General features: G+C 34.6%; 1 protein-coding gene across 3 annotated transcripts in view; it reads left to right on the forward strand.

Annotated features, from left to right (window-relative positions):
- SEMA3C (semaphorin 3C) overlaps nucleotides 1-16,011 on the forward strand; it is a 182,050-nt gene extending 166,039 nt beyond the window's left edge. For all 3 annotated transcript variants that reach the window (XM_025379295.1, XM_025379296.1, XM_025379294.1), the window contains 4 exons: nucleotides 67-224; nucleotides 7,211-7,278; nucleotides 9,454-9,584; nucleotides 13,236-16,011. In XM_025379295.1, the coding sequence (XP_025235080.1) occupies nucleotides 67-224; nucleotides 7,211-7,278; nucleotides 9,454-9,584; nucleotides 13,236-13,649 (771 nt within the window). In that variant the 3' untranslated portion in view covers nucleotides 13,650-16,011. The remainder of the gene's footprint in view (nucleotides 1-66; nucleotides 225-7,210; nucleotides 7,279-9,453; nucleotides 9,585-13,235) is intronic.
- Nucleotides 16,012-16,388: the final 377 nt, after the last annotated feature.

Genomic DNA, 16,388 nt, shown 5'->3' on the forward strand with positions numbered 1-16,388 from the left:
GTGTTCCTGCTGAAAGTCTTCTTTTAACTTCCACATCTGAAATAAATCATCATTTTCCTTTAATAGCAACAGTTGTATGTGAGTTCCAATGAAGGGGTTTCCCAAGTGTCTCTGCATCGCTGCCACATCTATGGTACAGCCTGTGCTGACTGCTGCCTGGCACGGGACCCTTATTGCGCCTGGGATGGCCATTCCTGCTCCAGATTCTACCCAACTGGGAAACGGTGAGCACTAAACAGTTCAACATCCAAATGTATGACACCAGACAATACAGAAGTGTTTCACATCTTTAGAATTAGCTCTATTGCTGTTTCTTTAAATGACATTAAAAGTAGAAGCTGTGTTTAGCACCACACATAGTATTTGAATGAAGAAAATGGTAATGCGTTATAACTTGAGATTCTCACAGATATGGCAAGTCCAGAGTACAGTACTTTGGAAAGAGTCCTTTCTCCCTTCAGAGCTCCTCTGTAACACCTACTCCTCTAGGACCCATCAAATATTTCAAGTAGCATTTAGCTTTTTTCATTTTTTGCATCATCTAATTTATGTCTTTTATATTTTATTTATTATTTGTTTATTTATTTTTGAGACAGAGTCTCACTTCTGTCGCCAAGGCTGGAGTGCAGTGGCGCGATCTTGTCTCACTGCAACCTCCGCCTCCCGGGTTCAAGCAGTTCTCTGCCTCAGCCTCCCGAGTAGCTGGGATTACAGGCACCCGTCACCATGCCCAGCTTATTTTTGTATTTTTAGTAGAGACAGGGTTTCACCATCTTGGCCAGGCTGGCCTTGAACTCCTGACCTTGTGATCCACCCGCCTCGGCCTCCCAAAGTGTTGGGATTACAGGCGTGAGCCACCGCTCCTGGCCGTCCTTTTTATTTTATATGCTTTAGTGTATCCTTAAAACCCACCTTCCTAGGATTTCTCTACATTGCTTAATTATCTTGTAAACAAGGATATAATATAATTATCTTATAATGCTGGTTCCAGTTCAAGCTACAAGAGTATTATTTCAGCATGGATACCTGGAGATTTGCTTTCAGAACCTTGATGACCACGCTTTAACCTTGGAGTGGTGACTGCGTGATTACTGGTTGGGTTAAGAAAGAAAGGCAGTCTGAGGCAGGGTACTTTTTAGCCAAGTGGAAACCTAGGCGGGAAACTGCATCAACTTGTACCAAATTGGAAGGAACCATGAGTAGAGAAATTGAAAAGGAATATGCAGAATTCAGAGTCAGCCAAGGTGATAGCTATTTTCAGTTATACAGTGAGTGACATGGGTCATGATGGTGATGGGGCTAAAACCTTTGAAAATTAGGGTTAGCAGAGGGAGCAAATAGTAGCAGCCATGAGCATGAGTGATCTTTCAAGTAAAGCACTGGGGTGATGGTGCTTTATGGCTTTTATTCTCTACCTTTCTTTGAGGACCTTAGCAGATTATAACAACCTTAGTGCTTTTGTGTATTAAAAGTATTCTGATCCTCTTATTCATTAGTTCAGCAAATATTTTCACTGGAAATATATTTTCTAGGCATTGTTTTAGAAGCTAGGCGTATAACAGGAAAAAAGACAAAAACCTCTGTCTTCAGGAATAATGCATTCTAAAGAGAAAAGATCGATAATAAACAAATAAGGAAAACCCCTGGTATATCAAATAATAACACAATCTGTGAATTTAAAAAGGGCAGAGAAAGTAGGTATGATATGTGGTAAGCAGGAGGTTGTGAAGTTAAATGGGTGTCAAAAAGGGCCTTACTGCAGATATACTGTGTGAGCAAGGACTTGATGTGGAATGCACCAAGACATTATCGAGCAGAGTAACATTCCAGGAAGAGGGATCAAAAATCTCTTAATACTGGAGGATGCCAGGATTGTTCAAGAAACAGCTCTAAAGCTAATGAGGCTGCGCTGTAATGAGAAAAAGGAATGATAGGAAGAAATGAGGTCAGAATGCCACACAATGTCAGACTTTGTAAGTAATTGAAAAGTTTTTATTTAAAGTGAAATGGAAAACAGCTGAGGAGTTTTGAACATGTGAATGATAGTGTTTGGCTTTGGTTTCAAAAGATCACTGGTTGGATTTGGCTTACTTTGAAGACCTGGTGTAGGAAGAAGTTGGAGGTAGAGGGGAAGGGGTGGCAGAAGCTGCATGACAGGAGGCTACTGCCATCATCTAGGTGAGTTATAATGGTGGCTTGTAGAGGGATAATAAAGGTAGAGGTGGCAAAAAGAAAATGATCTGATGCTTGACAGAGCTCACAGAATCTGTTGATGTATTTGGATGTGGGAGGTTAGAGAAATAGAGGAGTCAAAAATGATCCAAGTTCTCAGAACTGAACATTAGGATTTATATAGATGTCACTTCCTGAGAAAGAAGAGACTGTGAAAGGAGCAGGTTTGTGGGGAGAAAGAGGATGTTACGTTAATGGTATCAATAAGATGTTCACACAGGGATATTGCGTAGGCAGTTAGAAATATGAATCTGGAGTAGAAAGGAGTGGCCTGGGCTGGATCATTTGAGATTCTTAATGGCATGAGATAGGAAGAGAACTCCCACTCTTCAAAACAGGAGTCTCGTAGATGCGTTCCAAGACTCTGTGTTCCTCCATGTTAATTTAGGTGCTAGTGAGGAGGTCCCTGACTTCATTTGATGTCTATCTAGAATTTCTAGACATCATTACTCTGATCTTTCATCTTAATATGGGGCTGGAGGCCTCAACCTGGACAGACAGTGTGAGGCAGGCAAATTTCAAATGTAATCTCACATAAGAAGTGATTTTTGTGGCCACTGTTGGTATTTTTCAACCATATTTGTTTTTCACTGCCAAATATGATAGTAGTGATATGTTAAATTACCATAATTCTTTGTAAGGCGATACTGTTTACTTGGTAAGATGCTCTGAAAATTTTCCTCTCTAGCACCTGCAATATAATCTTCAATTTATTAAGCAGATTTAGTGCTGAAGGAAGCTGAAGCACTATACTTTCCAAGGAAGAAAGGGATATGGGGACTGTAAGTGGACTTTTACCATAGTTGTATAGGTATATCAGTTATTATATAATGTAAGGGAAGTGGACATCAGTACTCCTTCTCTGCAAAGACTGGTTTTGACCAATAAGCATTTTTATGTAACAAATAATATTTCTCAAGTAAAATTCCATACTGTATATAGACTGTCATTGCATACTAGAGATACTTTTTTACATTTTAGAAGTTGCTGCCCAGTATGCACTAGCTCATTTGTTTGCATATTTTCCCACCTATTACAACCCCAAGTATCCTTTCTAAGATGTGTGCTTAAATATAGATTCTACATTGTCATTCTACCGCCACAAATTACAGTTTTAATCATACTTTTTTAATAAAGAAATGAGTCTATCATACAGTTCTTTGCATTTACAATATCATGTCTGATATTAAACCATGAATAATGGGTTGAGAAGGAAAGTAGTAGCTATTTAAAGAGTTGTCTTGGCTGGGTGCAGTCGCTCACGCCTATAATCCCAGCACTTTGGGAAGCCAAGGCAGGCAGAAGGAGTTTGAGACCAGCCTAGCCAACATGGCAAACCCCATCTCTACTGAAAATGGAAAAAAAAAATTAGCCCAGGCATAGTGGCAGGCATCTATAATACCAGATACTTGGGAGGCTGAGGCAGGAGAATCATTTGAACCTGGGGGGTGGAGATTGCAGTGAGCTGAGATCACGCCACTGCACTCCTGCCTGGGAGATAGAATGAGACTCTGTCTTTAAAAAAAAAAAAAAAAAGGTGGGGGGAGGCTATCTTGATTATCTCCAGCAGTGCTTTAATTCTATCTTGAAAAGCCAGAAAATGCTACATATGTACAAAATATGCCTGAGGCTACCCATATTTATCTTTGACTAGCATATTGGAAGTTTCACTAAAAATATCTACAGTATTTACATTCTCCAAATTATGTCCTAACTTAGTTAAGCCTATACTTATAGTAAATGCAAAACATATTGGTGAATGAATTAACTATTTTGTAAATTCCCATATGAATTTTTGATTTTCCTTTGAAGGTAATGGATTTGAAGTATTTTTCCACATTTATTTTCTTTAATAGTGTTAATTTACCTAGTTTTGTGCTGATGCCACTCTAAGCAAAACACAAAGATCACTTTGAGGATTTCATAGAAATAAAAAGCAAAAAACTGTTTTATTTGTATACAAATAGAGAAATACAGTTATACTTGGAAATTGGTGGAATCCATACTTTGACATAATGAAGTTGTTAAATATCATTGGCTCAATAGTCTCCCTTTTTTAAAAAACTATAGTAAACATGCTGGGCATGGTGGCTCACACCTGTAATCCCAGCACTTTGGGGGGCCAAGGCAGGCAGATTGCCTGAGGTCAGGAGTTGGAGACCGGCCTGGCCAACATGGTGAAACCCCGTCTCTACTAAAAATACAAAATTAGCCGGGCATGGTGGCTCATGCCTGTAATCCCAACTACTCAGGAGGCTGAGACAGGAGAGTCACTTGAACCCAAGAGGCAGAGGTTACAGTGAGCCGAGATTGCACCACTGCACTCCTGCCCGGGCAATAAGAGTGAAACTCTGTCTCAAAAACAAACAAACAAACAAAAAAAACTATAGTAAACAATAAAAGCATTTTTTTTCCATTTTCATTCTCAAATATCTTAAATATTTGTGGTTTTGTATCAAATATTGCTGTATAGTCCCTAACATTATTTGTTCTGGATTCAGACAAGTAGTTAGAAACTTTATTTTAAGACAAGATAATCAGATCAATTTTCAAATAAATACCTCTTCTATGAAAGATTTCATTGTTTATCGAAAAGAATTTACTATTGTGTATGAAACATGGGAAACTTGAACCAAATTCCAAATCCTACATGCAATACAATACTACTCTGCCTACGAGCATGTTTTTGTGATGCTATGTGAGTACCGTGGAAGGAATCTATACATAAAAAAGGCTCAGATGGCTGCCTTGCTGATCTCATGATTTAAGCCAAGCCATAACAGTGTTTTTTTCTATATTTGAGTGTCTGGAAGCTATGTGATATTGTAAATTGAGATTGCCCAGCTTGAGAATTTGTATACATGAGTAAACCATTATATAGTGTTGATTACAGGACAATAAATTTAGCCATTGTGAATGATATTGCTTGCCTAGATGGCTGAAAACGCTCTCATGATGCTCATATAATATATATTTAGAAGTTGACTATAGTAAAATAATGCTGGACTTCAAAATATAACAAATGTTATGCAGTAAAAACTCGATATGGGAGCTATTCTAGAGTACAGTGCCATATTAATCATATTTCCTGAGAGAAAAGTGACTAACACTTTCACTGTGGTGTGTTTGTGTGTGTACAGAAATATACAATTGGTAAGGGTCACGGGACTTTGGAAAAGGAATACCTAAGTGGTACAAAATTTTATACCTATTCTACCATAAGTAGATTTATAAAGTCTGTTGTGTACATGAAGTAATGTTTTCTTTAGCTAGAAAATGAGCTTTTTTCACTATCAATGACTTTGAGATTAATTTTTCTTTGTAAGTTTAATAACCACTGTGTGCTTTTAATATTTCTGTTCTTGCTGAATATTTTTATTTATCTTTAAAAGTATTAAGAAAGACTTAGCATTTAACCCAATTAAGTGATATGCTCAGTCACGTATTGATAGTAAGCAATCAATTTAGGCTGGTATTCACAATATTTAAAGAGTCACCTTCTTCTGACTTTTAACAATGTTTGATGCCTTGCTCAGATGATTTCAGTTGCTCCACTTCGATTTCTTAGACTATGTAATACCACTGAAAGTAAGGTACTTAGTGCATCTGAAACTCACGAAATTAAATAATTTAATACAACTTAAAACTTTTATTTAAATAATGACCAGTTTGCAAACAATGTAACTATTTTTTTTTTTTTGAGATGGAGTCTCACCCTGTGGCCCAGGTTGGAGTGCAGTGGCATGATCTCGGCTCACCACAACCTCTGCCTCCTGGGTTCAAGCGATTCTCCTGCCTCAGCATCCCAAGTAGCTGGGACTACAGGCATGCACCACCATGCCCGGCTAATTTTTGTATTTTTTGTAGAGACGGGGTTTTACTATGTTGGCCAGGCTGGTCTTGAACTTCTGACCTCGTGATCCGCCCGCCTTGGCCTCCTAAAGTGCTGGGATTACAGACGTGAGCCACCGCATCTGGCTTAATGTAACTAAAATGTCGAAATGCTTTAAGCTAACAATACATAACAACTAAATGCAAAGGATGAACCTTGATTGGAAGCTGGTTAACTTAAAAGAAATCCATAAAAGAGATTTTGGGAACTAGAGAAATTTTAATATAGAATATGCATTAGATTATGTTGTTAAATATCAATATATTTAGGATGATAATTATATTGTTATGTTGAAAGATTACTTGTTGAAAAATACATACTAAAGCACTTATAGGTGAAGCATTATTGTGTCTGTAACTTATTTTCTAAAGGCTTTCATAGGTGTGGATCCATAATATATACATGATATGTACTTACATGTGAGAAAGAAATTAATGTGGCAAAATATAACAATTTGTGAATCTAGGTATACCAGTATTCATTTTACTCATATCTCAACTTTTCTGTAGACTTGAAATTTTCAAAATAAAAAGTTGGGGACAACATGCTTATTCTAGTAAATGAAATTAACTTTTTATTAAATGTCCCTATTTTTATCTTTATTGCTTATTTCAGAAAAGTTTTAATATATCTAGAAACAGAAAACATTGACTTTTGTAAGAAACAAGTATGTTTATTTAAGACAAACTATTATAAAAAGGAAAATGCTAGTGAGTTTATACTTTGGAGGTTATAGATTTAGAAAATTTAGGCTGAATTTCTCTAAACTAAACATTTACACTATTAATTAGAGAAGGTAGCATTTACTCAGGATATGCATGCAACAGGAGATTCAGAGCCATTCCATCCTGAATGTAGATGGAAAAACTTATTCAGATTGAAAAGCAAAGATAAGTAACCCCCCCCCCATTATTGATGAATTGTATAAGAAATGTGAGATAGCTACATCAATCAGAACTCTTTTTAAAAATTTTTATGAAAGCTTAGCAATAAAAAGGATGCAACGTTTAAAATTACAATGTTTTAAGAGTGGTGTAATTGGCAGTGATAATTCTTAGTCACTTTTATGTATTTCTGCACTTACAGGAGGAGCCGAAGACAAGATGTGAGACATGGAAACCCACTGACTCAATGCAGAGGATTTAATCTAAAAGGTATTAAAAGTGAGCAATGGCCAATCTCAGTGCACAGTGGCAATGCTCCGTGTCACATTTCAGTAAGGGAAAACATTGTCATAGATTCAAACGTTTCACTTTCAAAAATATTTATTATAACATTCTGTGTATTTATATATGGTAATTAAAACTTAAAGGCTTTTTGTGTGTATACTGAGAATCATGAAAAACAAATGTCTCGGAACACATATACTTCAAGTATGTTAGCTGGAAGATCTTTCACACAGATTGTAATTACAGATTTTCTTAGCTACTATTTTCATTCTAAAGAAAACCTATTTTCCATTTTGAGATTTACCACCGAAGAACCTTTAGAACAGCATTTTTCTTTACTGCAGTAAATATACATAACATAACATTTACTATTTTAACCATTTTAAGGTTTACAGTTCTGTGGCATTAAGCATATTTACATTGTTGTGCAACATACTGCCAGCCACGTCTGGATATTTTTCATCTTTCCCAACTGAAACTAGACCTATTGAATACCACCTAACCATTACCTCTTCCCTCCAGCCCTTAGAAACCACCATTCTACTTCTTTACGAATTTCTTATGAATTCAACTACTCTAGATAACTCCTATAGGTGGAATTATACAATATTTGTCCTTTTGTGACTGACTTATTTCACTTAAACCGAAAGTCTTCAAGGTCCATTCATATTGTAGCATATATCACAATTTTCTTCATGTTTAAGGCTGAATTATATTTTGTCATGTGTGTATTTATAGTATGTGTGTGTGTGTGTATATATACATATATATGTACATATGTATGTAGGTAAGCCACATTTTGTTTATCGATTCATCCATCACTTGGTTTACTTCCATCTTTTGGCTATAGTGAGAATCCTGCTGTGAACATGGGTGTACTACAATGCCTGTTGACAATCCTGCCTTGTGTCCTTCAATTAAACTAATTCCATCCTTCCCATTCTGACATGGATTTACCATGTTACAATACTTTCCCTTCCTCAGTCCCACCAAATAAAAATATTTCCAAGCAGACCTTCCTTGTGGCTCACCAAGGTGCTACAGATATGCTGTTTCAAAAATTAACAGTGAGACTCCTATTTCTAATCCCTTTGAGTCTGTGCTTTCCTGTAGTAAAAAATGACATTCTTTTTACTATTCTAACTGCAAAGAGCAAATTAAGACAGATTTTGCTTACTTGTTCCATACATCTAGTTGAGGGAATAAATTCAAGTTACCATTTCTCCATTTGCAATTTTATAAAAGTGTATCAGTTCCCATCAGTAGTAGTTGTCATAGTGGTAGGAATAATGGCAGTGGAGGTAACATCAAACAAATATTAATGCTGACTTTGTGTCAGAACCTGAGCTCAGTGTTTTTTAATGATTATTTCACTCAATGCTTTAAAAAAACCATACTAGAGTCCTATTATTCCTGCTTTATTAGTGAGGATTCTGTCCACGTCTAAGCTACCATATGGCAATACTAAATGTTTTGCCTAATTTAATACTTTTACTGAGAACCCTATGTAAAAATGCTATAATCCATGTTTTAGAGATAAGTAAAACTAAAGCACAGAGACATCAAGTAAGTCATCTAAGTTGACACAGCCGGTAGTGGTAAGGTCAGGATTTTACCCTACATTCCACTGATTCTGAAGACAGTGTTCTCAATCACTGCATTCCACCAAGGCCACAGCTTTCTTTCTGCCCTTTCCCAGTGCTTACCTGTTTCCTCTATATGACACTGAGTATGGACTTTAGGAATGGGATAGACCTGGCTTCGGTATTGCCTGACACATTCACTAAAGTGTATTTCCTCATAACTCACAGCCTCAGTTTGCTCAGCTGTGAAAAGCTGAGAAAATGTGGCAGGAGTATTGTAATAATTAAGTTAACAAAGTAATATTAACAACAATCCTTGGTGTAGAGTAATTCTTGAATAAACATGATTTTATCAACATTACCTTAATTCACAGTCTCTCCTTCTCTTTACATAAACAAAACAAGTAAACAACGTATCCTACTTTGCTTGTTAAATGATTATCACTGCTTTTTACTGGCTGCCATAGTTGTTCACAATTTTGTATAAAAATAAACATGTATATAGCATTTTTACAGGAGAATGTGCTCTAAATTCAGTTGTGTTCTTTCTTTCTCGCCTTTTATTTTTGCCTGCTAGCATACAGAAATGCAGCTGAAATTGTCCAGTATGGAGTAAAAAATAACACCACTTTTCTGGAGTGTGCCCCCAAGTCTCCGCAGGCATCTATCAAGTGGCTGTTACAGAAAGACAAAGACAGGAGGAAAGAGGTGAGTAAAGCAGCACAGCAGCAATCCATCAGGGCTTCGGAGAGAACATTAAATCAACGTCCCTCGGTGAGGCTCAGATCTAAGGAAAAAGGAAAGGCATATGATCATCTTTTATGTCTTTGGGATGACAAGTGCCACTTTCCTTAAAATCCTTTGTCCTAAGAATTGATGGGTTAATTAGAAATTCTCTCTGCCTGCTCACCTCTGTAACATGGTGATTGAAACAAGAGCCTGGGCACTAAGACAGTGGTATTGATGTGAGGAAACATTCCTAAAAGAAACAAGATGTGTGCAAATCCAGAAGCCAAGTTTTCACACAACAGCACCTTTGTGTGATTCACAAGATAAAAGGGGGCTTTTTAAAAAAAGTTTAATTTTCCTCAGCAAGAAAGTACACTGAACTGTAACCTTCATGACAAAGAGCGTTTTTTCTGCTCTGTGGTAATCTGTTTCCATTGCTTTATTATTCATAACTCTTGTGCTTTGGTTAGGTAATATATGGAATCATTGTTTATGAGACCATTGCCTGCCTTTAGTGATATGGAAAAAGTCCTTAGATTTTCAAATAAAAACACGCTTACTGAAACTTTTCATGGATTGGAAAGAGCTGGGTTTTTTGAAATAAGGGAGACATTGTAAAATGGCATAGGGTGATATATTGTAAATAATGAATTTCGTATTATTGATGTCATGTTGTCCTGACAGATGAGATGATAAAAATATATATGTATATTTAAAGCCTTAGGGAGGTCTAAAACATACCATCATTTGTGCATCATAAAGTCTGATGGAGCCAAGGGGGAAGTGGAGCCTTCTGCATTTATGTGTATTCTTCTGTTGTGGGCAATTTGGTTACTACATATTAAGTTAATTAAGGGTATGTAGACTGAGTACCGCCTTAAGCTGTAGAACACAGATACTGCGTCAACATTACTGATATAAATGTTGGTTTCATATGCAAAATACTTTCCGACTCTCAGACTTGTCTACCCAAATATCTTATGAACTGTTTCGGAAATTATGTGTCCCTCATTACTGGAATATTACACCATAAGCAGATGACTACTTGCAGGAGGAAATTGAATTATCTGGAGGAAAGATGAGCTAGTTGGACATCAGAGTCCCATCACTCTTCCAAAGCCTATCATGCTAACAATACTTTTAGAAAGAGTTTAATAATGAAAATTATTGAGATCTCTTTTCTTTGCTGTAAAATCTGTTATCAAAGAAATCTTGACATTTCTGCAGTCAAATTAATTTTCAACTATTTTGAATGGATTTGGATTATAATAATTAGCTTGCAGAGTAACCTGGGTTAGAAGTCATAATGTGTGATGATGATTACTATACACAAGTGAGCTGTTAGGCCAGGGCAGGAACACAAGGATATGAACAGTCCTTCCAGAAAAAGCCTATAGGTATATATGTGAATTGGGTAATACTGAAACAAGGATCAACTAAAAAGTAATTATCTTTTCTTCAGTAAAAAGTTCAATAGAATAATATATAAGTGAATATAACATCTATGATTTAAAATAAATATATATATTTGAATATCTGCCATATAAATTAATAGTAAAATGTAAATGGAATGTTAAGGATTTATTCCCTCTAGTAATATTTCCAAAGTTCTATTTCAGAATGCTCAAGAATATGGAGACTCAAATATTACTATTTGACTTTCTTTCCCAATCTCAAAAACATAAGAATTTAATAATTTAATATTGCAATAACATTAGCTCTAACACAAGTATGAAAGTCTGTTTTGTTCAGAATTTAAGCAGAGCACAATTTTACTTATTCTTAAACTATTAATATTTTATTAAATTTATTGTGATCCTTTCTATTTTAAGAAAACATATGCTTCTCACTCATATTACTGTGTAAACATTAATCATTTTTTTAAGTAAGACAAATGATAAAAGCTCACAGAGCAAAGGCAAATAGTTCATACTAAGTAGCATAAAGTGAAAACTGAAAGCCCTCCTCCACTTCAATACTTATCACTTTTAATATCTATTGAATAATACTAATACTTATGAATAATACTAATACTTATGGAATAATAATTACTCAGTTCTTATTCCCACTGCCCAGAGTAAGATTCCCAAGACTTATATATTTCTCCAAATATGTTCCATAGTTTTCCTCCCCTGCACACACACAACACTCTCACACACACACACACACACACACACGCAGACCCCCGCTTGAATATCAGTACGTGTGATTCAATGTCATATTTCCTGGCTGCATAATATTCCATCGTGTGAATATACTGTAAGTGTTTTTTTTCAAAGCCATCTATTTGTTAGATAATTTATTGTTTTCCTCTCATCAAAAACACCTGCACACATGTGAGAGTATATATTCTACATAAATTCCTAAAATGTAATTGTGCCAAATATTATATACACGTTTAATGGATTTACCATATTGGACTCAAAATATTTTCCCAATTTTGCACAAATAGGATAACATTTCTTTTTTCTTTAATTTCTGAATGTATTTATACATGATTTGTTTTGAGGGACATTTAAACTTAGTAAAATTAATTAATGTCAAAATTTTTTCTTCCTCCAAGTGACTCTCTCTTTTCTAGTTCTGTTCTATTATCTGTCTTTTAATACTATACTTGCCTTTTTGTGGGTTTTTTGTGTGTGTGTGTGCACAAACCAATTGATCTTTGATTCAGATATTATTAGTCATATCTTGTCCATTTGCACAGAACTTTATCATTTAGGAAAACATTTAACATGCATTATCTAATTTTGATTTTGATCAAATTTCTTTTTTCTTCAATGAAAGAGTATTCTTGAGTATACGTGTCAAAGAACCTCTTACCACTTACATTTTTATCTATTCATTGGCAATACTACAGGTGGAACTGTAAGGAAGGTTTCAAGCATTTACTGATACCCAGTAAACAATCATTTTTCCAGTAAAATCTATAAAGCAATTAAATATTAATTCATAGCTTTTTATTACCTTTCCTTGTAAAGTAAAACCATTTACAGGACTTAAAAGATGATGACATCCCAGCTAATTTTTAGACATTGTTTATTTGGGGATAATTGAAAAAGGCCCTTGATAATGTTCAAAATTCTGCCTCTGCTTACGTATTTTTTATTTAGAAGAACATTCATTCATTGAAACAAAAAGATAAAATTCACCCTTTAATTGTGGCTTCATGTTTTTACTAGTGAGTACTTTTTATAAATATAAAAGACTAGAACACCAGGATGGAATAGATATTTTAAAGTATCTGTGAGTTTCATTTACATATATTGACTGTGATTCTAATTTCAAAGGCAACCACAATTTTGTGCTTATATATGGAGAAACTTCTATCCAGGGGAAAGCACTTTAAGCTATTTTTGCCAATATGGATAATATCTTCACCCTCTCTTTATTAGATTCAATACCCCTGTGACAGTGTGACAAGATCTCCTGTGTGGTTTTTTTTTTTTTTTTTTTTTCTTAAAGGCAGTGGAACTGACCAAAATTTCGTGTCCACTGAGAAAGATGCTAAGTAGTAATCAATACTTTTTTCCCAAATCTGTGAAAGTTGACACTATTCTGTATATGTTGGTCATAATCTAAGGAAATGTAATGTTCAGTTTCAGTAACTTTAATGTGTCTCTCTTTTAGGTTAAGCTGAATGAACGAATCATAGCCACTTCACAGGGACTCCTGATCCGCTCTGTTCAGGGTTCTGACCAAGGACTTTATCACTGCATTGCTACAGAAAATAGTTTCAAGCAGACCATAGCCAAGATCAACTTCAAAGTTTTAGATTCAGAAATGGTGGCCGTTGTGACAGACAAATGGTCCCCATGGACCTGGGCCAGCTCTGTGAGGGCTTTACCCTTCCACCCGAAGGACATCATGGGAGCATTCAGCCACTCAGAAATGCAGATGATTAACCAATACTGCAAAGACACTCGGCAGCAACATCAGCAGGGAGACGAGTCACAGAAAATGAGAGGGGACTATGGCAAGTTAAAGGCCCTCATCAATAGCCGGAAAAGTAGAAACAGGAGGAATCAGTTGCCAGAGTCATAATATTTTCTTATGTGGGTCTTATGCTTCCATTAACAAATGCTCTGTCTTCAATGATCAGATTTTGAGCAAAGAAACTTGTGCTTTACCAATGGGAATTACTGAAAAAGGTAATTACTCCTAAAGTGAGTTTTACATGAACTGAAATGAGCATGCATTTTCTTGTATGATAGTGACTAGCACTAGACATGTCATGGTCCTCATGGTGCATATAAATATTTAACTTAACCCAGATTTTATTTATATCTTTATTCACCTTTTCTTCAAAATCGATATGGTAGCTACAAAACTAGAATTGTTGCATCCCTCAATTGAATGAGGGCCATATCCCTGTGGTATTCCTTTCCTGCTCTGGGGCTTTAGAATTCTAATTGTCAGTGATTTTATATATGAAAACAAGTTCCAAATCCACAGCTTTTACATAGTAAAAGTCATAAATGCATATGACAGAATGGCTATCAAAAGAAATATAAAAGGAAGAAGGCATTTAAAGTTGTGTGAAAACATGAGTTATTCATAAAGAGAAAATGATGAGTTTATATGGTTCCAATGAAATTTTTTTTTTTTTAAGATTGTAGAAATAATCAGTTACTGGTATCTGTCATTGACCTTTGTTTCCTTATTCAGGAAGATAAAAATCAGTAACCTGCCCCATGAAGATACTTGATGGGAGTTATATCAGTGAAGCAGTTCGGCTTATATTCTTATGTTATCACCTTCCAAACAAAAGCACTTACTTTTTTTGGAAGTTATTTAATTTATTTTAGACTCAAAGAATATAATCTTGCACTGTTCAGTTATTACTGTTTGTTCTCTTATTTCCTAGTCTGTGTGGCAAATTAAAAAATATAAGAAGGAAAAATCTTTGAAGTATTAGACTTCTAAATAAGGGGTGAAATCATCAAAAAGAAAAATCAAAGTAGAAACTACTAATTTTTAAAGAGGAATTTATAACAAATGTGGCTAGTTTTCAACTTCAGTACTCAAATTCAATGATTAATTCTCCCTTTTATTAAAACCAGTCTCAGATATCACACTGATTTTTAAGTCAACACTATATATTTTATGATCTTTTTGGTGTGATGGCAAGGTGCTTGTTATGTCTAGAAAGTAAGAAAACAGTATGAAGAGACATTCTTTCTTTCAAAAGGTAATGGTACTATGTTCACTGGTCTCTAAGTGTAAATGTAGTAAGTTTTGTGATGAATAAAATAATTATCTCCCAATTGTATGTTTGAATAATTTTATTAGAAAAATTTCATACTAAAATTATTTTCTCCAAATAAAAATTAGATGGAAAAATGTGAAAAAAATTATTCATGTTCTCATATATATTTAAAAAACACTACTTTTGCTTTTTTATTTACCTTTTAAGACATTTTCATGCTTCCAGGTAAAGACAGATATTGTACCATGTACCCAATCCAAATCTTGTATAAAAATTTTATTTATAGTTAATAATCTATGATGAAGGTAATTAAAGTAGATTATGGCCTTTTTAAGTATTGCAGTATAAAACTTCAAAAACTAAAGTCATTGTCAAAATGAATATGATTATTAGTCAGAATATCAGAATATGATTCACTATTTAAGTTATCATAAATTATGATAATATATGAGGAGGCCTCGATATGGCAAAAATAGTTAAAATGCATAACATAACACCAAACTTCATTTTTAAAAAAATCTGTTGTTCCAAATGTGTATAATTTTAAAGTAATTTCTAACGCAGTTTATTATAATGGTTTGCCTGCTTAAAAGGTATAATTAAACTTTTCTCCTCTACATTGACACATAGAAATGTGTCAGTGTAAAGCCAAAACCATCTTCTGTGTTTATGGCCAATCTATTCTATGTCCAAAGTTAAAAGTAAAATTGTTTCAGAGTCACAGTTCCCTTTGTTTCATATAAGCCCAAATTGATAGACAGTAAGGGTGTTTAGTTTTATACTATATTTGGGCTATTTAATTCTTTATATTTTCACAATTATTAAATTGTGTATACTTTCATTACTTTTAAAAATGTAGAAATTCTTCATGAACATAACTCTGCTGAATGTAAAAGAAATTTTTTTTCAAAAATGTTGTTAATGTATACTACTGGTGGTTGATTGGTTTTGTTTTGTGTAGTTTGACAATTCAGGACTTAATATCTTTTCCATTTGTATTGTACATAAAATTTTCTAGAAATACACTTTTTTCCAAAGTGTAAGTTTGTGAATAGATTTTAGCATGATGAAACTGTCATAATGGTGAATGTTCAATCTGTGTAAGAAAACAAACTAAATGTAGTTGTCACACTAAAATTTAATTGGATATTGATGAAATCATTGGCCTGGCAAAATAAAACATGTTGAATTCCCCAACTATGTTTCTAGCTTTTATTTTTAATGTAGGATTAACTTACTTGTTAGCATGATACAATCTACTGAATTCATATGATTTTTAAATATTCCTTTATCCATTTTTGTGAAGGTAATACATCTATTTCAAGATTTAAATTGCAGAAAGATGCACATATAAAGCTCTCCCAGTACCAATAGCCCTCATATATTCGAGTCCCAACCCAAAAGACATCCAATATCATCCATTTTCTGTGTATACTTCCAAACAAATACATATTTGTTTTCTCCCAATATTGTACATCCATACACATCTATAATACTTATTCAGAGTATGTTGTGTCTACGTTGGAAAAAATACAAAGTTTAGGAATGCACAATCTTTGGAGCCAGATTGCTTG

The sequence above is a fragment of the Theropithecus gelada genome, chromosome 3 (genome assembly GCF_003255815.1).
Source record: "Theropithecus gelada isolate Dixy chromosome 3, Tgel_1.0, whole genome shotgun sequence".
Classification (NCBI taxonomy): Eukaryota; Metazoa; Chordata; class Mammalia; order Primates; family Cercopithecidae; genus Theropithecus; species Theropithecus gelada.